The sequence below is a fragment of the Biomphalaria glabrata genome, chromosome 10 (genome assembly GCF_947242115.1).
Source record: "Biomphalaria glabrata chromosome 10, xgBioGlab47.1, whole genome shotgun sequence".
NCBI lineage: Eukaryota > Metazoa > Mollusca > Gastropoda > Planorbidae > Biomphalaria > Biomphalaria glabrata.
In genome coordinates, this window is record NC_074720.1 from 33,436,756 (window position 1) to 33,456,352 (window position 19,597).

Genomic DNA, 19,597 nt, shown 5'->3' on the forward strand with positions numbered 1-19,597 from the left:
CAAAAACTATTTAAAAAAAAATAATCCATTGAAATTTCAGTATCAACGTCTCCATGTATTATTCTAAAAATTGTTCTATAAGCTACATTTAGGTTATCTAAAAATGAACTTTTTTGTTTTGTTTTAATTAAATATGCTAAATGTCTTTCTTTCTTTTTCATTTAAAAAAAAAAAACGATTACAAATAATAGAATAGTTTCATTCTCTACAGCATTGATGTACAACAGCATTGTTAGGAGCATTCATCAAATTGATTGTTCTTTGAACACTTGTATCCACATTGATTTCTTCTAAGCATTTAAATAATAATAATGGGAGTAAGTATATATACCTAATGTTCCTTGAGGTTAAATTATTATTATTATAGCTTTTATATAGCGCTACTTTCATGCTTATAGCATGCTCAGCATGCTTTTGGTCCAATCTCATTATGTTTACCAGTGGGGGGAGGGGGTATCTAGGAGTTGGTTTGCTGTGCTGCCTTAAGGCACAACTCTGCTCGAGTCGGGTGTCGAACCTCGAGCCCCCTTAGCCAAGCCATGCCAAGTTCAAGCGCACTTGCCTCTCGACCACGCTTCCCACAATAAATCACGAAGAGACTGATAAAAATGGTTATAGACAATTAGATAACTAAAAATAAGATACCACAGATATATCTTTAAGTGTGTTGAAAGATTTAGTATGATTATTTTTATTTTGTTCTGCAACTACGATAAACTTCACACTAGCCAACATACTAACCACTGTGCCAGGGAAGTGCTTTTGAAAATAGAAGGTTTTGTAGTTACCTATTGTTATTTTCAAATTTATAGCAGCCACATTAGTCAAGTAAAATGACTTTCCCTTGTTTGATACCAAACAAAATAATTAATTACGTATAGTTTATTAACTAATTGTTTATTGTTGCTGTTTTTTTTTTGTTATGTTTATTTATTCTTGTCTTGTCGGGTAAAAGAAAATAACTATGCAAAGTTTCAGCTTCATTCGAGATTGGGTGTGTAAAAAATAACGCGTTCAAACGTTTTACCAAACAGACAGAGAGAGTCAAAAAGAAATCCACCATATCAACGCCACTCGTTGATCAGGAAACATGAATAGGACCAAGATGCCTGTGTAGTCGCTGAATGAACTTTCTATGTTGTGTCTGTTGTATTTATGTGTATGTTTCTGTTGTGTTGTCTTTATATGAGAAAAGAGTCCTTGTAATGACAACAAATTTCCATAAGGATCAATAAAGAAGTCTTAGTCTTATTCTTAGACTTAGTCTTGATATAAGCTTTGTAAAAAGATTGAAGTCGTATACTTGTCAGCTCCAGATAAAACCTACTCGGATCCAAACATCACTCTAAATGGAAAGGAAACAAATGCAGTGGATACATTCAATCTACATCAGCAGCAAATTTTCCAGAAACGGAAACATCGATAGTAAAATCTACTTGCGAATCGCCAGGGCAGTTGCACCGTGCATCCAGTGGTAGACTGTCTTAAAATGCTTGGAATAGATGAACCTTTAAGCTAGATAGGGATCTATCGAGCTGCCATCCTCCCCACATTGCTCTGTGCCTCAGAAACCTGGACAGTATTTAGAAGACATGAAGAAAAAAACAACTGAATCCCTTCCAAAACTGTGTGCTACAGAATAATACTGAATGAAGACAAAATACCTGACACTAAAGTCCTTCGCAGAGCGGGCATGTAAAGCATCCACGCAATCTTGGTGTAGTCTCTGTTGCGTTGGGGAGGTCACGTATGCAAAATGGAAGACTCCCACGTACCTATAAGACTCCTTTATGTTCAGTTAGGGAAAGGGAAGCGATCACAAGTTGGGCAAAGAAAGCGCTCCAGGCAATCAAGGCAACCCAACACACGCTTCAGCTGGACTAACCCGCGCCCATTGCGCAGCCGAACATTCCTGGCTCAAGTGGGTTTCACCAGCAACAACAGGAAGCACAAAAGCCCAAAGCATAGCTCTCAGCCCCCCCCCCCCCAGGATAACATAAGTGTCATCGAAACACGATGGACGAACTATAGATAGATAGTGTCTCGTAGCTGGAGTATATTCTTACAACGATCTACCTATAAACCAGTGATTCCCAAACTGTGTTTCTGCAGAACCTTAGTGTTCCAAGAGGCCTAACTAGGTGTTGAACGAAGCACTGCAATATTGAACTAGTTGGTCACCATGGGAAATAAGCCAAGTGTTCCGCTAAATGCTCTGAATGTGAGGAGTTTTTGAAACACTAGAGTAGATGAATCAGATTATAAGGTAACAGTAACACTATTATACAGCTGTAAACAAAGAAAGTCAACATGTTTTAAATATCAAAATATAATTTATTTTATTCTGATTTAATAAATAATTTCCCCTGCCCAAACATGTCACAATTTGTGTAAACTATATAAAGTAAACATTTGTTACATAACATAATGCTGAACACTATTATTAAAACGAAACATATTCACATAATTCGAACAATCAAATACATACTTTTAAACCAGGACTCACGGGGACTAAGAGGGAAAAGGGAAGTAAGTATTAAATGTTTAATACATATTCTATCACTTGATTATGCATAGGTATCGTCCCTTTCTTTACATTTATCTCTGCTCTGAAAGGTGAGCAGTACAAATCAGCTATGAGAGGTTATATCGTAGCTATATTTGAATACAATAAAAAAAAATCCAATAAAATTTTTTTCAGTGTCATATTTTAAATGAGGTTTCAAAAGGAAGCAGCTGATTGGATACCTGGTTTTTAAATGTAATTTTGCATTGTGACGAGTATAAATATATGCAGAGCCATTGTTACCTATTCTGCAACGACGGCGTTGCTCGCAGGCGGCAACAACCATTGCGATGGCCCTGGATATTTAATACTGAATGTATACTTTCTCTATAATGAGGTTTAAGATGTTTTTGCATTAGCGGATCAATACATGATTTTGAAAAGCCTTACTATGTTGCACTTTAGAAATGGACTTTTGCTGTGTGATTTCCTGAATGGTTGTCACTATTTTGTAGGACTCGGAAATGTGTAAAAAAAAAAACTTTTAAAGTTTTTAAAATACTGATTTAGACTCTACCTTGACGATAAACACAATTATTTACAATTATTTGTAACATATGTTATTGAAAAAAAAACATGCAAATTTCCCTTTTAAAACCTTGTGGACTATAGGGCAGATGATGTAAAGGTCATCTGTTTCTGTGGCCTACGGTTAACGAGGGTGTCATGTAGCCAGCACAACGACCTACAGCCTTAACTTTTCCCCAACTTATGTCAGGTACCCATTAGAGCTGGATGGACCCAAAGATCCCGAAATTAAAGATCCCAGTATTCACCAGTATTTATCAGGATTCGAACCCAAGGCCTCCCTGGCTCAGAAGCCGATAGTCAGCAGAAAACAATGTTAATGAACTCAAATAATTACAATTTTATGTAAAATAGATGGACATGTTTAGAAGTATAAAACAACAGAATAATTGTGTCAATTAAAAAAACATGACTAGTTTATACCATATATGAAATATATTTTAACAATTTTAACTTGTTTCTTACCATAACTTGACTAGCAATAAATGTATGTACTTTATATTTTCAACATTTTTAAATTGTCTAAATTAAAAAAAAAGCACAAATAAAAAACAAATATGAATTATTATACTTTTTATTGCCCAATTCATCATAACTATTTTTAAAAAAATATTTACTATTACTTTTATCACTGTTAACGAATATTGTATTAATTAAAATAATAAACACCTTGATCAGAAAATATCATACTTATAGCATGCAAATAGCGAAATGGTGTAATCTCATTTGTGGACTAGTGGGGGCAGAGGTGTTCTTAGACAACGATTTTACTCCTGCCTTTGGGCGGTGCAATATTTTAGAGCACCACCAATCAGGCCGTGACATATATTATGCTATAACAACAACACAACCACTGCACAACAAATGTTATCACATTTTAGTCATCTCTAATAAAAAAAAATACAATTTTAATAACGTATAATTCAAATTTTTTAACAGCGCGGAAGAAACAATATGAAGGAACTATTCTCATTTCCGAATGTACTAGATGGTACCCTATCTGGTAGTTATCTCCACCGCCGCGTTATAGGCCTACCTAATGTTACATTCCTCAATATAAACAGTACGCATATAACGCAGTTGTAGTTACCCTTTCCCTGAATAAATAAATATTTAGATATTTAATTCTCAATAAGTAAAAACTATTTCTTTTTAAATCCCACATATAATTTAAAGGTAGATAATAAAGTAAAATTATTTTAAAATTTTGTAACTATGGTAAAAAAAAGAGTAGTCTCGCTTTAAAACTAAAATAAGAGTAAATCCCATTTAAATTTTAGTAATGTAAGAGTCTTCTGTTGCTTCTTCATCAGAGAAATCTTCCAGGGCTTCAGCCGCCAAAGGTAAAGTACGCAAAGGCTTAGCGACTGCTATGGCGTCGTGCAGGTCTATGAACAGATTGTCGCGTGGAATCTTTTCGAAGGCTCCCGCGTGCTCCAAAGCTCTGCGCATGTCAGCTGAGCACCCCGCAAGGAAAACCTTGATGTTGACGTGACCGTATTCCGTGAAGATATGTCCCAGAACGTTGGCTCCCGAGGCGTCGATGTAGTTGATGGTAGTGCAGTCGATGATGATGTGGTGAATCTTGCGCATCTGCCGCAGAGCGTCGTCCGTGAAAAGTTCGTCGCCATCCTCGGGATCTTCCTCAAATTCATCAAAGTTGATCGAGATGGTTGACATTCGTCTGCTGGGGCTAATAGAGGTGTTGCTGTTATTGTCTGGCTTGATTGATACTTTTTCCGGAGTAGTAGGAGATGAGTTAAACCCATTGGTCTGTGAGGGAATGCCTAGGTCTCCATTACTCAAATTTGTTTCCTTTTCTTCTTCTTCTAAAATAGAAAACTTGGGTTTCTCCATATTCGGTAAGGAAACTCTGCGTTTGCGCTCAGCTTGAGCGCTGTCGGCACTGACTAGTTTGGGGATGCTGGTTCGCTCTAGGTCAGTCAGTGGGCTGAGTGGAAATTTGTTCAAACTACTGGACGAGTTCTGGGATGCGAGTCCCGGGTCTCCCATCATGATAGAGTTCCTTCTCTGTTCTGGAGGTAGACCTTGTGCGATTCGTTCATTGTTGTCCTGCATTATCCTCTTTTCTCTTTTCTTTAGTCCCTTCAATAGTTTCCGAGGGTTAACCGTGCAACGGTACAATAAATTTCGGAAAATTTCCGCCGTTGCAAAATATAAAGACGACTGAAACCGGAAAATTTTGATGCCTGGAATTTCCGAGGAGTCTTGATACTTCTTATGCTCCACAAAGCAAGGATCACTTTTCGTGTAGCCAACCTTGTAGCCTCTAGCGAACTGTGTTTGGAAAACGACGGTCACCAAGGAAACTCCCACGCCTATAAACAGGCCCAGATCGATGTCGAGAAAGGTAGTTCCGAAAAATGTGAAGAACCAGATCACAAAGTCAAACTTATTGATTCGCCAATATTTTCTGCCATCAAAGATTTGAATAAAAAGTCCTTTGAGAGCGATGAAGACGATTGCTGCAAGCACGGCTTTGGGGAGCTCCTCAAACAAGCGAGAAACGATTAGAATCACCAGAAGCATAAGCAAAGAACTGAAGATCCCACTGATTGTGGTCTTAGCATTCATACTGCTGGCGACCATTGAACGCGGAGGAGCCACTGCAGAAGGAAAGCAGTTAAAGAAGGCACTGACTGCGTTGCACATCCCGTAGGAAAGCATCTCTTGATTGTCGTTCAGCTCGTAGTTGTGCTTCTTTGCGCAGACTTTACCCATAGCGATGGTGTTGGCAAATATGAGTATAGCCAGAATGAAACAATCAGCCAAGTAATTAGACGTCAGCTTCAGACCCTCAACAGGTACACTGGGAGGAGGAATGGTTGTTGGGATTTTACCGACGACATCGACTCCGTAGTTGACACGGAAATCTCCGAAGTAGGACGACATCGTTCCGAAGATGACGACGAAGAGTTCGATGGGAATCGGTGCAAAAAGTTTGTGTTTAAACCGCTCATTGACGCAGTCTTTTACTAACAATATGACCACGCAGCATATGATTGAGCACAAAATCGCCGCCACGTTGGAGAGTGTGATGTTTTTACACACTTCTATGAACGTGACCACAACCTTATAAGACCCGCTCGCCCGAGCAATTTTCAGCCCCAGCATTGCTGGGAGCTGGCTGATTGCGATGTGAACTGCAGCCGCCGAGGTGAACGCCACAAAGAAAGACTCCGACAGGTAGGCCGTGATGAAGCCAAGCTTGAGAAATCCCATGGCTATCATCATAATGCCCGTGATGAGAGTTATCGCCATGGAGAGATTTTCTTTGAAGTCCAAATACTCGGGGACTTCGTCCAGCGTGGTGGCGTTGTTCGTCTGGTTCATAATCCACGGCCTGGACGCCGCCCACGCGTGGCCTTCCCTGTCAATGGTTGCTGCAGCAAGTATGGATATCACTGCGCTCGTACCCATGGAAATATGAGCAGAAGTACCGAAGATTGTGTAGATGATGACAGGCCAAAGAGAAGTAAACAAACCATTTTCAATTTTCACAGAGGTCAGCTGGCCGAAAGCCAATGCTTGCGGGATGTGGACGATGCCTATTGTAAAGCCTGCCAGGACGTCAGAGAAGAGATTTTCTTTCACTTTGTAGTATCTGATGTACTTGATAATGGGTACGTACATGGAGAGTAGCTTCCAGGTCCTGCGTTTGGAGCAGTAAATATTCTCTTTGATCTTCTGAGTGATTGGTTTCTTTTCGAGATCAACTTTTTTCAAATGGAGCTCGTCAAAGGCTAACTGTGTGAACGGCGCCCTGGCTACCAGAACCTGGCAATGAAGAGTAAAGGATAAAACATTACATAACTTAAACAATGTTTAGTACTGTATGTTTTATTGCTCTTATTCTAATTTGTATCTTTTCCACATGCATTGAATTCATTGAAAAAGAAATACATGCTCTATTTGAAGATCATTTAGAGCTAGACGAAGAAGATCATTTAGAGCTAGACGAATTAGAGTCTGTAAAGAAATCTTATTTACAAGTTACATTTCAAATTTACTGACATTTTTTTTCTTATTTTTTGAGTAGAGAAAGTTAATTAAAATTTCAATAAGTTTGCCGTTAATCCAGATATGGCTTCTTATTTCTTATATATTGTATACATTAGCAGCGAAAATGCGTTGACCTCAGCTCTTGGAAAACAGCGAGCACATGGAAAAATGACTAACTACAGAGCAAGTGTCACCTTTGACTATGATGTAAAGGGCTCTCTAAAAATGTTCTCCACGATATTTATTGGCGTCCCCGTTTTCATTGTTGTCACTACTTACGTTAAAAAGAATATAAATTATTACGTTGATTTCTCTTGCACTGATTTCGGTGGAAATGTTTTTGTTTATCGGCCAGAATGAGGAGAAATCCTAGATTCAAAGGTGTGAAATACGCACAAGAATTGCATACCTCAGTCCTTACTTAAAATATAATGTTCTTTACATATTTTATGTGCTTAGCAATTAGCTATTTATATATGATTCATATGTCAGACTAAAAGTTCAGATGCCAAGACATAAGTAGATTTCATACACGCTGAAGTATATTATTGTGACGTAAGAGAAAGGAACTTGCAACTTTTTGATAAACACTAAGACAAACAAGTTGAACCCCCCACTGACCTGGGTTCCCCCACCAGCCACGGTGGGCGCAGAGAAACGGCGTCGCTTTTGCCCCATGTACACAGGCTGGTATTTCTCAGTGTCCTCACCACTCATGATGGTCGATAGCTGGTAGGTTGCCTCCTTATTTGGACACGACTATCGTGGACTGACTCTTGAATAGTGAATAGCAGGAACCTGGAGTAGAATAAAATTAAACGATATTATCTATGTATATATATATATAATTCTCTTCATGGCCTAACCATGCCTTACACCACGATAAAGTCATGGAAAATAACTCTTTTTATTTCTGCAAGTCGGACTAGAGTTACCCCACGTAACTTTCGAGGCGACAGAGAGCACGGCTCAGAAAAAAAAAGGGGGAGGGGAGAACAAGTAATACATATAATTTTATTTCTGACTTTTTATACATTTAAAAGAAACAAATTATAGCAAGATCCGAAACAATTTTAGGGTGTATGAAATCTGGGTTTGCTTAAAGAAGCAATAAAAACACGAGACAAAAATGAATATTGGAATTTCAAACTCTAGCCCATTCCTTAGCACCCCCCTCACAGCAACGCCCATTCCCACCTTCTATCTTCTGGACACATTTTCTGACTAATAGGAAGCTGGCGTTTCTATAAAGACATTAAGAGCAATATTAGAACATACAGGAAATATTTAGCACAAGTTAAATTGTTTCCAAAAAAAATTCAAAAACTTTTTTTTAACAAATATGCATACTATATATAAACAATAAGAAAAGAGACATTACATTTACAAATGCACATAAATGTAATCAGTATAACATGAAGTGTATTTTCATTAATGTCTTTTAAAAGGTTGGTACCTCTCTTTCTAGGATTTCCAGTTACCTGTCTATATCAATATTATTCTTTGTTTCGTGGGGAAAAACGCTCCTAAGGAGGTCAATGCAAGCGCTATAAAGACTCGCAAAAGGTTCCTTCAATAAATGCGATATCGACATTCACGGCTGGGAAGCACTAGCTCTCGATTGCTCCTCATGGCGTGAAGCTGTGAGCCTCGGAGTCTCAAGATTTGAAGCAAGAAGAGTGGCAAGGGTGAAAGAGCGCCGAACCAACAAAAAACTGAGAGAAGAAGCAGGCCAATCTGCAACCGACCAAACCCACCCATTCCGCTTATGCGGCCGGCTTTTTAAAGCGAGGATTGGACTTTACAGTCATCTTCGAGTCCATAGGAAATGAGAAATGTGCTCAATTACGAATGAGAAGCTATATCCTTTGCTTCATGGGGATTATAAATATTGAATCTTATCTTATCTTATATATTACAGACGTTACTTCAAAAAAGAAGATAAGATATAGACATGCCTAAAAGATAATACTTTAAACATTTATAGCCCATTATAAATATAAAATTATAATAAATATATAATCATAATAAATATATAATCATAATCTTCTTTAATAGAAGAATTAGAAAATCGGACTTCACAGAAATTAATTATAATATTCTACAAAACTTATTTTTCTATTTTGTCTTTTTTTTTTCTCTAACTGTCGAGTTCTTCTATTAACATTAGGACAAAGCAAGTAATTAGAATAAATTTTCTAGAATAGGTAAATGGCCTTATCAGACATTTTTAATGTAATTTGTAAATCACTAATCATAGTCTTTCTTAATTGAATCATTTATAAGTGTTTCCAATTTTTATTTAGTTGTTGAAAATGAAGAATAAGATAGACGTGTGCTAAGTAACAATACGCGTTGTATTTATTACGAGAATGAAACTTACTTAAGCTAAAATTGATAATAGTAAGCTTCATGTTGACACGAATGCAAAAAGTGTGTGTGTATATATATATATATATATATATATATATATATATATATATATATGAAGTGGAGTGGATATCTTTTTAGAAAACACCGGCCACCCCGATATCCACGTGACCCTTCACCCTAGATGGCACCTTGTGTCCGCGCATGACAAGGCAGACCAACGTGGGCACTGTCCATTCGACCGGCATCTCGTATCGCTGTAATGTCCGTATGTTACTGGACCTAAGTCGTCTCCACTCCCTTTTGTGCTTGGTTCTACACCATGTGTTCACGTATGGCTGCAGGTCTTTAGTGTATAGTAAAGTTTGGAATCGTCCTACGAGTTGCCTTTCATCATTTAGAATTTAGTTGTCTTCTGTGCCAAACCCACTACATATATATATATATAAAGTAAACAAAAATACAACTATTTACTTGTTCTCGAATGTTAAGGTACTTGGTTACCTGTATAAAAAAAATCTCTCGTCACAGGTAAGAAGACACTGGTTTAACTTAAACGGACGTTGTTAATAGCAGCCTCACATAATCAACTCTAGATTAGAAACTACATTGAGTTACGCTTTTATATCCTTCATTAAATATTCATCTTTTTATACATACTTATATGCATATATGTATATATACACACATAAAGCGACTCCGCCCATATATAAAAAAAAATGCCAGATGTCCTAAGCGTAAAGCCATCTTACAGTTTTATTTAACCTAGTTTTAGCGTTGCAGGTATTTCTTACCAACACATGAACCAAAAATAAAAAACATGACCATCTGTTTGTTCTTTCAAGTATCCAAACCGGACATGAAGATGGACATTTATTAAAGAAAGGGGAGATGGTTTTTTTTTTCTTCTGGAAGTAAAAAGATTACATCAGACGTGTAGTTGTTAAAGAAAAGACGAACACGTTTAGTGTCTGGTGAAAGTGTGTTGTTGACTACTGTGTGTTAATTAGAGCGCGTAGACAAACAGTGTGTAGACCAAACTCAATTAAAATACTAGGAGTGATATATATATATATTTATATATAATATGTATTTGCTACGAAAATATCTTTTCTTCTCTGCCTAATTAAAGAATGTTAAGATGGAAATTGCTGGAAGGTTTTCGAGCGTCAAACTGGAGAAATGATAAATAAAACAAGAAGAAAAAATATTTAAAAAAAAAAAAGCTTCTACGAAGTGTAATTGTGTCAATTAGTTTTCATTAGTCATGTAATTAAATTTGTAATAAATCTAGACCAACAACAATAAATCTGTGCGATTAATAATATTTTTACCAATTGTGTTTGTTTAGCGCTATTTCATGCTTTTAGATTTCTCACTACGCTATGATAAAACCACTTCTCTTGACCAGCTAGACAAATGGTTTGGGGGAAGAGAAAGAAATGGTAGCGACATGGATTCGAACCTGTGCCTATTAATTTATGACTAAAGAAGATTGTATAAATATATATTGTTTGATACAATTAAGAGCTATAAAGGGAACTAATTTAGCTTATACCACCACTTCTGTCAAGTACAATTTCTTTCCCTTGTTCGAGATACCAAACAAAATAAGTAATAATCAATAACTAATAGGCTAATTTCTTTGTTATTGATTCTTGTGTTGTCAGGTAAAAGAAATAATTGTGCAACAGTTCAGGTTGATCAGCTGAGTGAGTTGATATGAAATAAATTAAAGGTCCCCTTTCTATAAGGCAGATGATGTAAAGGTCATCTGTTTCTGTTGGCCACGGTTATCGAGGGTGTCATGTGGCCAGCACAACGACCAAGCGCCTCTACTTTCCCCAATATTGTCAATACAGCTGGGTGGAGTCAGAGGCGCCAAAAGATCTCCCAGTCTTCTCCAGGATTCGAACCCCGGTTAGGAAGCCAAGCGCTTTACCTCTCAGCTACCGCGCCTCCGAATTGATATAACATTTGTAATTTTGTTATCATGAGAGCCCAAATTTCATATCAATAATTAAATACAAACTTCTAATTATGTCTATGTAAGTTTGTTTGTTGAATGTTGTACATGTGCACATGAAAGGCAGTGGGCAGGTTAAGAACCCGGGACCACTTAGACGACCGAATTACACTGCAAGGCGCATACCGTACGAGCAGGCAGACATTATACAGATCACATTTCCGACTCTGTGTGTCTTTTTTTTTTTTTTAAGCTGGTCTTTTACCTTTCAAAATAATATTTCTGGTTCTAGTTCTGGTTGTAATGTCCTTCATGTTGGTGTGTTGTTTTTGGTCTGTCCACGTTTTTATTCAAATGTGGAGCTCGCCAAAAATATCAAATATACAGAATAGCAAGAACGAAAAAAAAAAACGGAAATCAATCTGTAAAAATGTTCATTACATTTCTTTAGATCACTGGGCCTCTAATATCACTGCAAAATACTCAATTATTTACTGCTGAGGACAAACCGAATGAGAACTTATACCGGTAGAAAACGGTTATGTCTGCGTTAGATTTGGTAAAATAAGTAGATCATAATATTGCTTTTTATTTTATTTTTTGAGTTATTTTAAAAATGTATTTTAAAAAACGTAACCAGTATCTAAATAATCAAGTTGTAAAGAGTAGCAGAATTCTGTGATAAACTTTAACTTGAAGGCGAAATAGACGCACAAATCTGTATTAAAATAACAACACACTGTATTAAAATAACAAAGTAAAATAAAAATGGTTTGGCAGAAACAACAGAAACAAATAAACATATAAAGAAACAAAAAAACAACATAGTACGCTTAGGTATGTTTAATTAAAAAATGCTTTTCTTAAGGAGTCTACTTATACACACACACACACACACACACACGCGCGAGCGCGCACACGCACTCACACATACTCTCTCTCTCTCTCTCTCTTTCTCTAATATGTCAGGGTGATGATCTATGAAACACGCAGCCTGTCTCTTGTCTTACCAGATTGTCGCAAGACGTCTGCTTTGCTTAAGTTTTTTAAAACTTTGCGGTCACATCTGAGGACATCGTCTGCACAAAACGTGTAACTCTTTTGTTTATGTCAACTTTCTGTCTGACAAATGTACAAGCACACCCTCAGTAACAGGGGGGATGGTAGGAGGGGGGCGAGCACATTCTTTTAGTGCACTATCTCTATTGTTTTTTTGTTTTTTTTTCGAAATCTTGAAATACTTCTATGATTTCTTTCTTTTTAACGTGGTGGAATTTGTGACAGAGGAGCTGAAACCGCTGGACTAGGTCTTGGCTAACTTACAAGATCTAATTCGAATCCAAACTGGAGCAGAGCAGTGTTTGCTGAGTGCCTAAATACAGCACGGAAACTTTCTCACAGATACCACCCAAGAGATTGGATCATTACGCTCTGAGCATGCTATAGTCATGAAAGATGCGCTACATATATAAGCAATCATTTTTAAAAGAAGTGGGTTATTTTTCTATGTTAAAAAATTAAAACACGGCAAATTGTTAAAATAGGCTTCTCCCGCCTCTCTGTGGACCGAAAAGCTTTAGTTGGCATGTGTGAATTCCGAGAAAATGTCCAGGTTTTTCACTCTTTCTATGCTAAAAAGGAGAGGGGTGGGGAATGCATATCAAAACGGCTGTTTCTTTATGAAAAAAACATAGAGAGATAATAGAAAGGAACAGAGCACTGTTCATTGAATCCATACACTTTGATCAAACCAGCACTTGTATTTTACTAAAGGAGAAAAGTAGTCAGCTTTTATTGAAATTTGTTTATTCCAGAAGCTTTCACAAAGGCTGGCTGGACGCACTTTTGAGACTGAAGTGCACAGACAGACCCGTGCAATAGCATAACCAGCTGGCTGCTACAATTCTCCTTCCCCGGTCCTTGGACCACTATCGTAAGCATGTATAGACTACAAGTAAGGGCAATAGTGGCTCATGTCATGGTACTAAGAAACTTTAAACAGTCTTTTTTTTTTATTCGCTAGCCTACTTCAAAATAAGCCACAATTTTATTTCACATAAGGCTGCCTCAGTAAGTAATATTTCACATAAGGCTGCCTCAGTAAGTAATATTTTACATAAGGCTGCCTCAGTAAGTAATATTTCACATAAGGCTGCCTCAGTAAGTAATATTTCACATAAGGCTGCCTCAGTAAGTAATATTTCACATAAGGCTGCCTCAGTAAGTAAGTGATTGACTCCCCTCACTTAAAAACTGGATATATTATTAATTACCCGGATGTGTGACCCCTTTTCAGCCGCTTGCACAAACCATGAACAAAAAAGGGCAGAGAAAAGAGATTTAATGCAAACCCCGCTATTATATACCGTACTCTCCACAACTTAAAGAAACTATAAAGTTTATCAGGGTCCAGACAAACGAGCAACATTGTTGATCTAACTATTGCCCAATGAGTTTTTAAACAATGACTTTCCAAAATGTTTAACAGACGTGGCCTTGCCTCGGAAAGTGCGGGGCCTAACCCTAACCCTAACCCGCAATATTATGCTTACAACTTCCATGGTAAAAGGTTTCTACAATATTGAGTAACAACTTGTTTAGGAGAATGGCTTTCTAATTAACCCATCACAATGTGTTTCAACCTATAGAGTTATAGTACGCTATATAAGAATGAGTTGCAAAGGCCCGCATGTTTGCATGTAGAAAAAGAGTCTTAAAAAGGCGCGGGTCCTTGGGTGAACAGACCTAAAAGTCGCAGAGGTAGCTAAGTACTTTAATTACTAAAAACGTATCCTATTTTAATTAAAGCAAAATATTTGTTTAAAATCCTTTAAAAAAAGCTTATCTAGAGGTGAAGAATACCGCCCTCAAAACAATATATATCAATAATGTACAAGTTATTTCGCTTATTCGAAATCAAACAAAATAATTAATTACCAATAATTAATTGACTAATTGTTTTTTTTATTGATTCTTATTTTTATTAGGTACAATAAATCATTGTTTAAAATAAGTAAATACGTGATCGAAGAATGTGGGAAGGAGAAAAAGCATTAACATTTTTTTAATGGGACTAGACCCAACAAATTTATCCATATATATGTAAATTCTGAAGGATTAGTTTCCCTTGTTGGTAACAGAAAAAAATAATTAATTACCAGTTTTTAATTCACTAATTAATTGTTTTTGTTTTTTTTTATGTCCTATGTCTATGAATAATTGTACGAAGTTTCAACTTGATTAGATAATGGGTGTGGGAGAAATAACGTGGACACACTTTTTACAAGACAGACAGACAGATGTACAGACAGACAGAGTGAGTTGATATGAGCTTTGTAAAAAAGGGTGTTCATATTAAAATTGTCTTTGTCTAGATACTTTTTAGGAATATTTTAAAACTTTTTGTGGCGTTAAAAGTTTCAAATTTTAATAACCCCAACCCCCCACTCCTCACCCACGTCGGAAAAAAAAAAACACACCACTTCCTTCCAAGTACACCGGACGGCGCAAAGATTTCCTGTACTTTGTCACCGATAAGGTTTCCGTCAGATGTTGGTGACAGTTAAAATCGTAAAATGTGTTTGTTTTTCCTTCATCACTCCTAAGATAGATTTAAAGAAAAAAATATTTTTGCCCTGATAAGCCCCGCCCCCTTCCCCATAATTATGTTTTAATTTTAAACCAGAGTGAGATATACAATAATCTACATGGTTTGAATTCTAATTGCAGTACTGTTTACTCTTTAAGTGTCCGGTTTTTTTGTGTTTTTTTTTATATTGAAAATAATCATTATTATAAAGTATGTATTTAATGTAAGTTTAAAGGATATAGCACAGTCTGAAAAAAAATATTATAAGTACCTTGAATAAAGAGAACCATTATTAATTAATAATCACTAATTAATTAACTACTTTTTATTTATATTCATGTTTCGATACTAGAAATGAATAATTATTCAAAGTTTGAACTTATCTGAGAAGTGGGAGAAATAACGTGTTCAAAATTTGAACAAAACAGACGGATAGAAAGACAGACCGATAAAGTTATTTGATATAAGCTTTGTAAAAACTACTCTCTCTCTGTTCCCTACATTTCTCTCTCATCTCTCTTTTTCTTTCTTTTGATCTCTCTCTCTCTCTCTCTCTCTCTCTCTCTATATATATATATATATATATATATATATATATTATATATTTGTGTTTATGTGGATGTGTGAGTGAATGCATATATTTATATGTATATATATATCGTATGATCACCTGAAGAAACTAATAAGTAGCGTCCTCTCCTTATTTAGGTTTACATATGCAAGCGAACAATCTTTTTCAAACATGAATTTTATTAATTGTAAAAATTGAAAACTTGTAACCGTCCCCAAAACATACAAACCTAACTTCTCGTAACTTTCCAAAGAAATGAAAGTCCATTGTTTTACGTTCAGAAAATATTTATAACATCTAAAGATACCTTTCATTATTTATCGTGTCATATTTTCAAATAAATATTATCTTGTTAATAACTAAGGTCCTAAGTTCTATTTAATGTACAGTTAGTTAAACTAAGACATTAGCAAAGGTGAGCTGGATATAGTAATTCTAATTCTAATGAATTTCATACAATCTTTTTAAGTAAAGCAAAGTAAGTAAGTAAACACTTCCACTTTCAGACCTTGTGGTCTTTAGTACACATGATGTAAAGGTCATCTGTTTTTGTTTTTTTTTGTGGTCTAAGGTTAACGAGGGTGTCATATGTCCAGCACAACGACCAAACGCTTTTACTTTTCCACAACAAATGTCATTAGAGCTAGGTGGATCAAGAGACACCCAAAGATCCCGAAATTAAAAACCCCTGTCTTTACCAGGATTCGAACCCTCGACCCTCGGTTCGGAAGATAAGCGCTTAACCGCTAAGCCACCGAGGTTTAAGCAATGTTAAAAAAAGATAATCGCTCTTGGAATTAACTCTTTCGGATGACGAAATAGGCGGCCACTATGTTAAAAGTATAGTGTAGCTGTCGCCATTCATTACACTATTGATTCTTTTAAGGGTACCCGAGTAAAGTCACTTACATATGTAATAATTATAAATATAAATATATACAACATATGTAGACTTAGACTTAGACTTAGACATGGTGTTGGCATTGGAGTTTGATTTTGTCGGTTCTATGTTTGAGTTCAGGGGTGGCCAACCTTTTGTTTCCGTGCGCCATTTGTTCCTCTTCTAATGCAGATGCGCCACACAAACTTATAAACCCTTTTATACCTTTGAAATTGGATACTTTGGAAATAGTTGGCAGTTTTATGTACCCTATATAATCGTTTCTTTCAAAATCATAAACATTGATGATAGTTTGGGCACAGGTAGCAGCTGTAGAGGAAGGGAGTTCACACATACAGATTAAATTTTAATCTATTGACATTTCTGAATTAGCATTGAACATTTTAAGGATTATTTCTGAATATACGACTTATTCAATATGAACACTGTTGATGCTTTAAATTAAAAAAAAAAGGTTGGATAGTCGCTTCCTGGACTGGTGTTTGTGTATTATTTTCTGACAGTGATATAAATGTGTGCTTTATTTTGATATTAAAAAGTTTTTGGTATTCATTGACAGTTGGAGTTAGAGTTGAAGTATATTGCGTATTAATTGTTCTTATTTGTGAGTAATTTGTAATTGAGTATTGAAGTAACCCCTAGGAGCCTAAGGAGTCATGTCGAGTCAAGCTAAGAAATGAACCCTGACAAAAGTCACAATCTCAATTTTGTTTTCGATTATTTTCATGGATAGAAATGTTTGCTTGAATCTGTTACTGGCTAGTGTTCAACTACCTCTACCAATCATTGGCGGTGCTCCATCACTGCAGACACGAAAAGAGTTTATTCAAATTTAATTGATAATTTTCTAAACATGAGTCTGCTTTCTAAAATATGTTGGGCTCTCTTAATTTGTTTTACGAAGTGAATCAGGGTTCAAAGATGTTTTGATCATTATCCATTCCTCTTATAAAATGCTTAACTGGGCAACATCACAAATACCAGCAGCTTTGTTTAAGGAAACCGAAAAAAAAAAGAGCATGCTCAGATAGATCGTGAGAAAGTTCCTCAATGTGCTTTGTGTTTGCATTCAGAGAGCGATTTTATTGGATATTTTTGTTTTTCAAAACTTTGATCACATTTGGTACAAGACAAGGACGATCTCGTAGGACGCTTCAAGTATTCCTTCTTTCACAACTTCTCTTAAAGAGAATTCGCATCTTTTTTTCTTCACCACACGAAAATGAGAGTCGGAAGAACCTAGGGTTGACTTGTTTTATATTACAATCGATAAGGTTGTAAGGTTGTCAGGTTTCAGTGTAACTAAACTGTAGCCAATAAAGCATTCCTGTAGTTTTTTTTTTTTTTTTATTCATGTAATGAAAAACACATTTCTACCAAATATAAGTTTATTCAATTATAGTAAAATAAGACAGAAAAAGCACATATGTATCGTTTGTAGACTTTAGACATTTGTTTGAAATTAAAGCAATGTAATAAGTTAAATATCTGTGGTAGAAGTCAAAGTGATGTAAACGAGTTGATACCTAATATACTTAAAGGGACATAAGCTCAATAATTTAAAAAAAAAGTAAGGTCTTTGGTTACAGACCTGATTACTAGTAATTTGAAAATCAGAAGCAACATTCTTCACCACATTTCGTGTTCTGGGTTTGGGGCTTATCTGACATCATACTAGCTAGTGAATTACATTCCTTTGGTCTATTCATTTTGTACGGCTAGACATTTTGTGTCTGTGTATCATCTCTGGGGTGTAGTGCGCCACTTGTTAGCTTGCAATTAGCTACCTTTGGCGCATGCGTCATATGTTGGCCACCCCTGTTCACTTGCGTATCCGAAGGTGGGGGGTGGGGGGGTAGGGGCGATTTCCCCCCCCCCTCACTCGGCAGACTCCCCCACCCGAAGGGTTAGGGTTTGGAAAAAAAATCGCCACCCCACTCCAAAGTTCTGGATCCACCATTGCCCCTGTTTTAGTTAAGTTTTAATTTTTATCAAAGTATTACAGTCATCCTTTTTTAGACTTTAAATGCGAAATGTTAAAATCACAAATTAGAAAATAAAAACTGCCTTTGGTCTAAAGAAAACGGCTCTTAATATCACTCTAATGCTTTGTGACGCCTTTTTAGCGGCCCCCGAAAGGGGAATAGACACTATTAATTTTGTTTTTGTGTGGTCTATCCGTCTATTGCGTCAGTCCAATTTAGATCTCAGAAACTAGAAGAGAAAATGAAAATAGCACATCATGATATTTTAGATCATACAAAGTTCTAATGCAACGGCTACTTTTTTTCTTTTCCGAAACTAAACCATTTTATTTTTTTTTAAATTATATATGCAAGCAGATTTTTCAAAACAAATACATCACTTTTAAATGAAAAACTTCAGTGGAGGTACGTTTTTTTTTATTTAATTGATGAACTTCTTCATTAATAACTTAAGCTCCATTCATAGATTCGCACATTGGTAAAAACAAAAAACAAATTGCATTTAATGTCATAATGGAAAAAGTGTCAATAGATCATTATATTTTCCAAAAAAACAAATTGCATTTAATGTCATAATGGAAAAAGTGTCAATAGATCATTATATTTTCCTTTTATTAACTAACTTAGGGACGCAGATTTATTCATTATGTAAACAGTAGTATCACAAGAAGAAGAAGAGGCAGACAGAAAAAGCGATGGGAGGACAACATTAAAGAATGGACAGGCCTGCCATTGAGAGAGGTTCTGAACAAGGCAAAAAAAAGGGAGGAATGGAGAAAGACGGTCGACAAATCTTGCCTGGTGCACCAACGGTCCAACAGACTAAGGGATAGGTAAAGGTAAAGGTAAAAAGTATCACATTAAGTTACACGAAGAAGCTATTGTCTTTTAAAAAAAAAGGATTTGTAGCGGCCCCCGAAAGGGGAAAAGACGCTATTAGTTTTGTGCGAAATGTCTGTCCGTCTGTCCCGTTTAAATCTCGTAAACTAGAAAAGATATTGAAAATCCGACATACAATATTTTAGATCATTCAAAGTTCTGATGCAAAGGCTACTTTTTTTTTCTGAAAGCGAAAAATCTAATTTTTAAAATCAGTTA

At 36.1% G+C, this 19,597-nt stretch overlaps 1 protein-coding gene across 1 annotated transcript in view; it reads right to left on the reverse strand.

The window, feature by feature from the left end:
- Positions 1–3,701: 3,701 nt before the first annotated feature.
- LOC106064795 (prestin-like) overlaps positions 3,702–19,597 on the reverse strand; it is a 29,975-nt gene continuing 14,079 nt past the window's right edge. Inside the window, exons 2-3 of the mRNA XM_056044113.1 lie at positions 7,739–7,915; positions 3,702–6,892 (exon numbers count right to left, since the gene is read on the reverse strand). Of these exons, the coding sequence (XP_055900088.1) occupies positions 4,364–6,892; positions 7,739–7,834 (2,625 nt within the window). The 5' untranslated portion in view covers positions 7,835–7,915 and the 3' untranslated portion in view covers positions 3,702–4,363. The remainder of the gene's footprint in view (positions 6,893–7,738; positions 7,916–19,597) is intronic.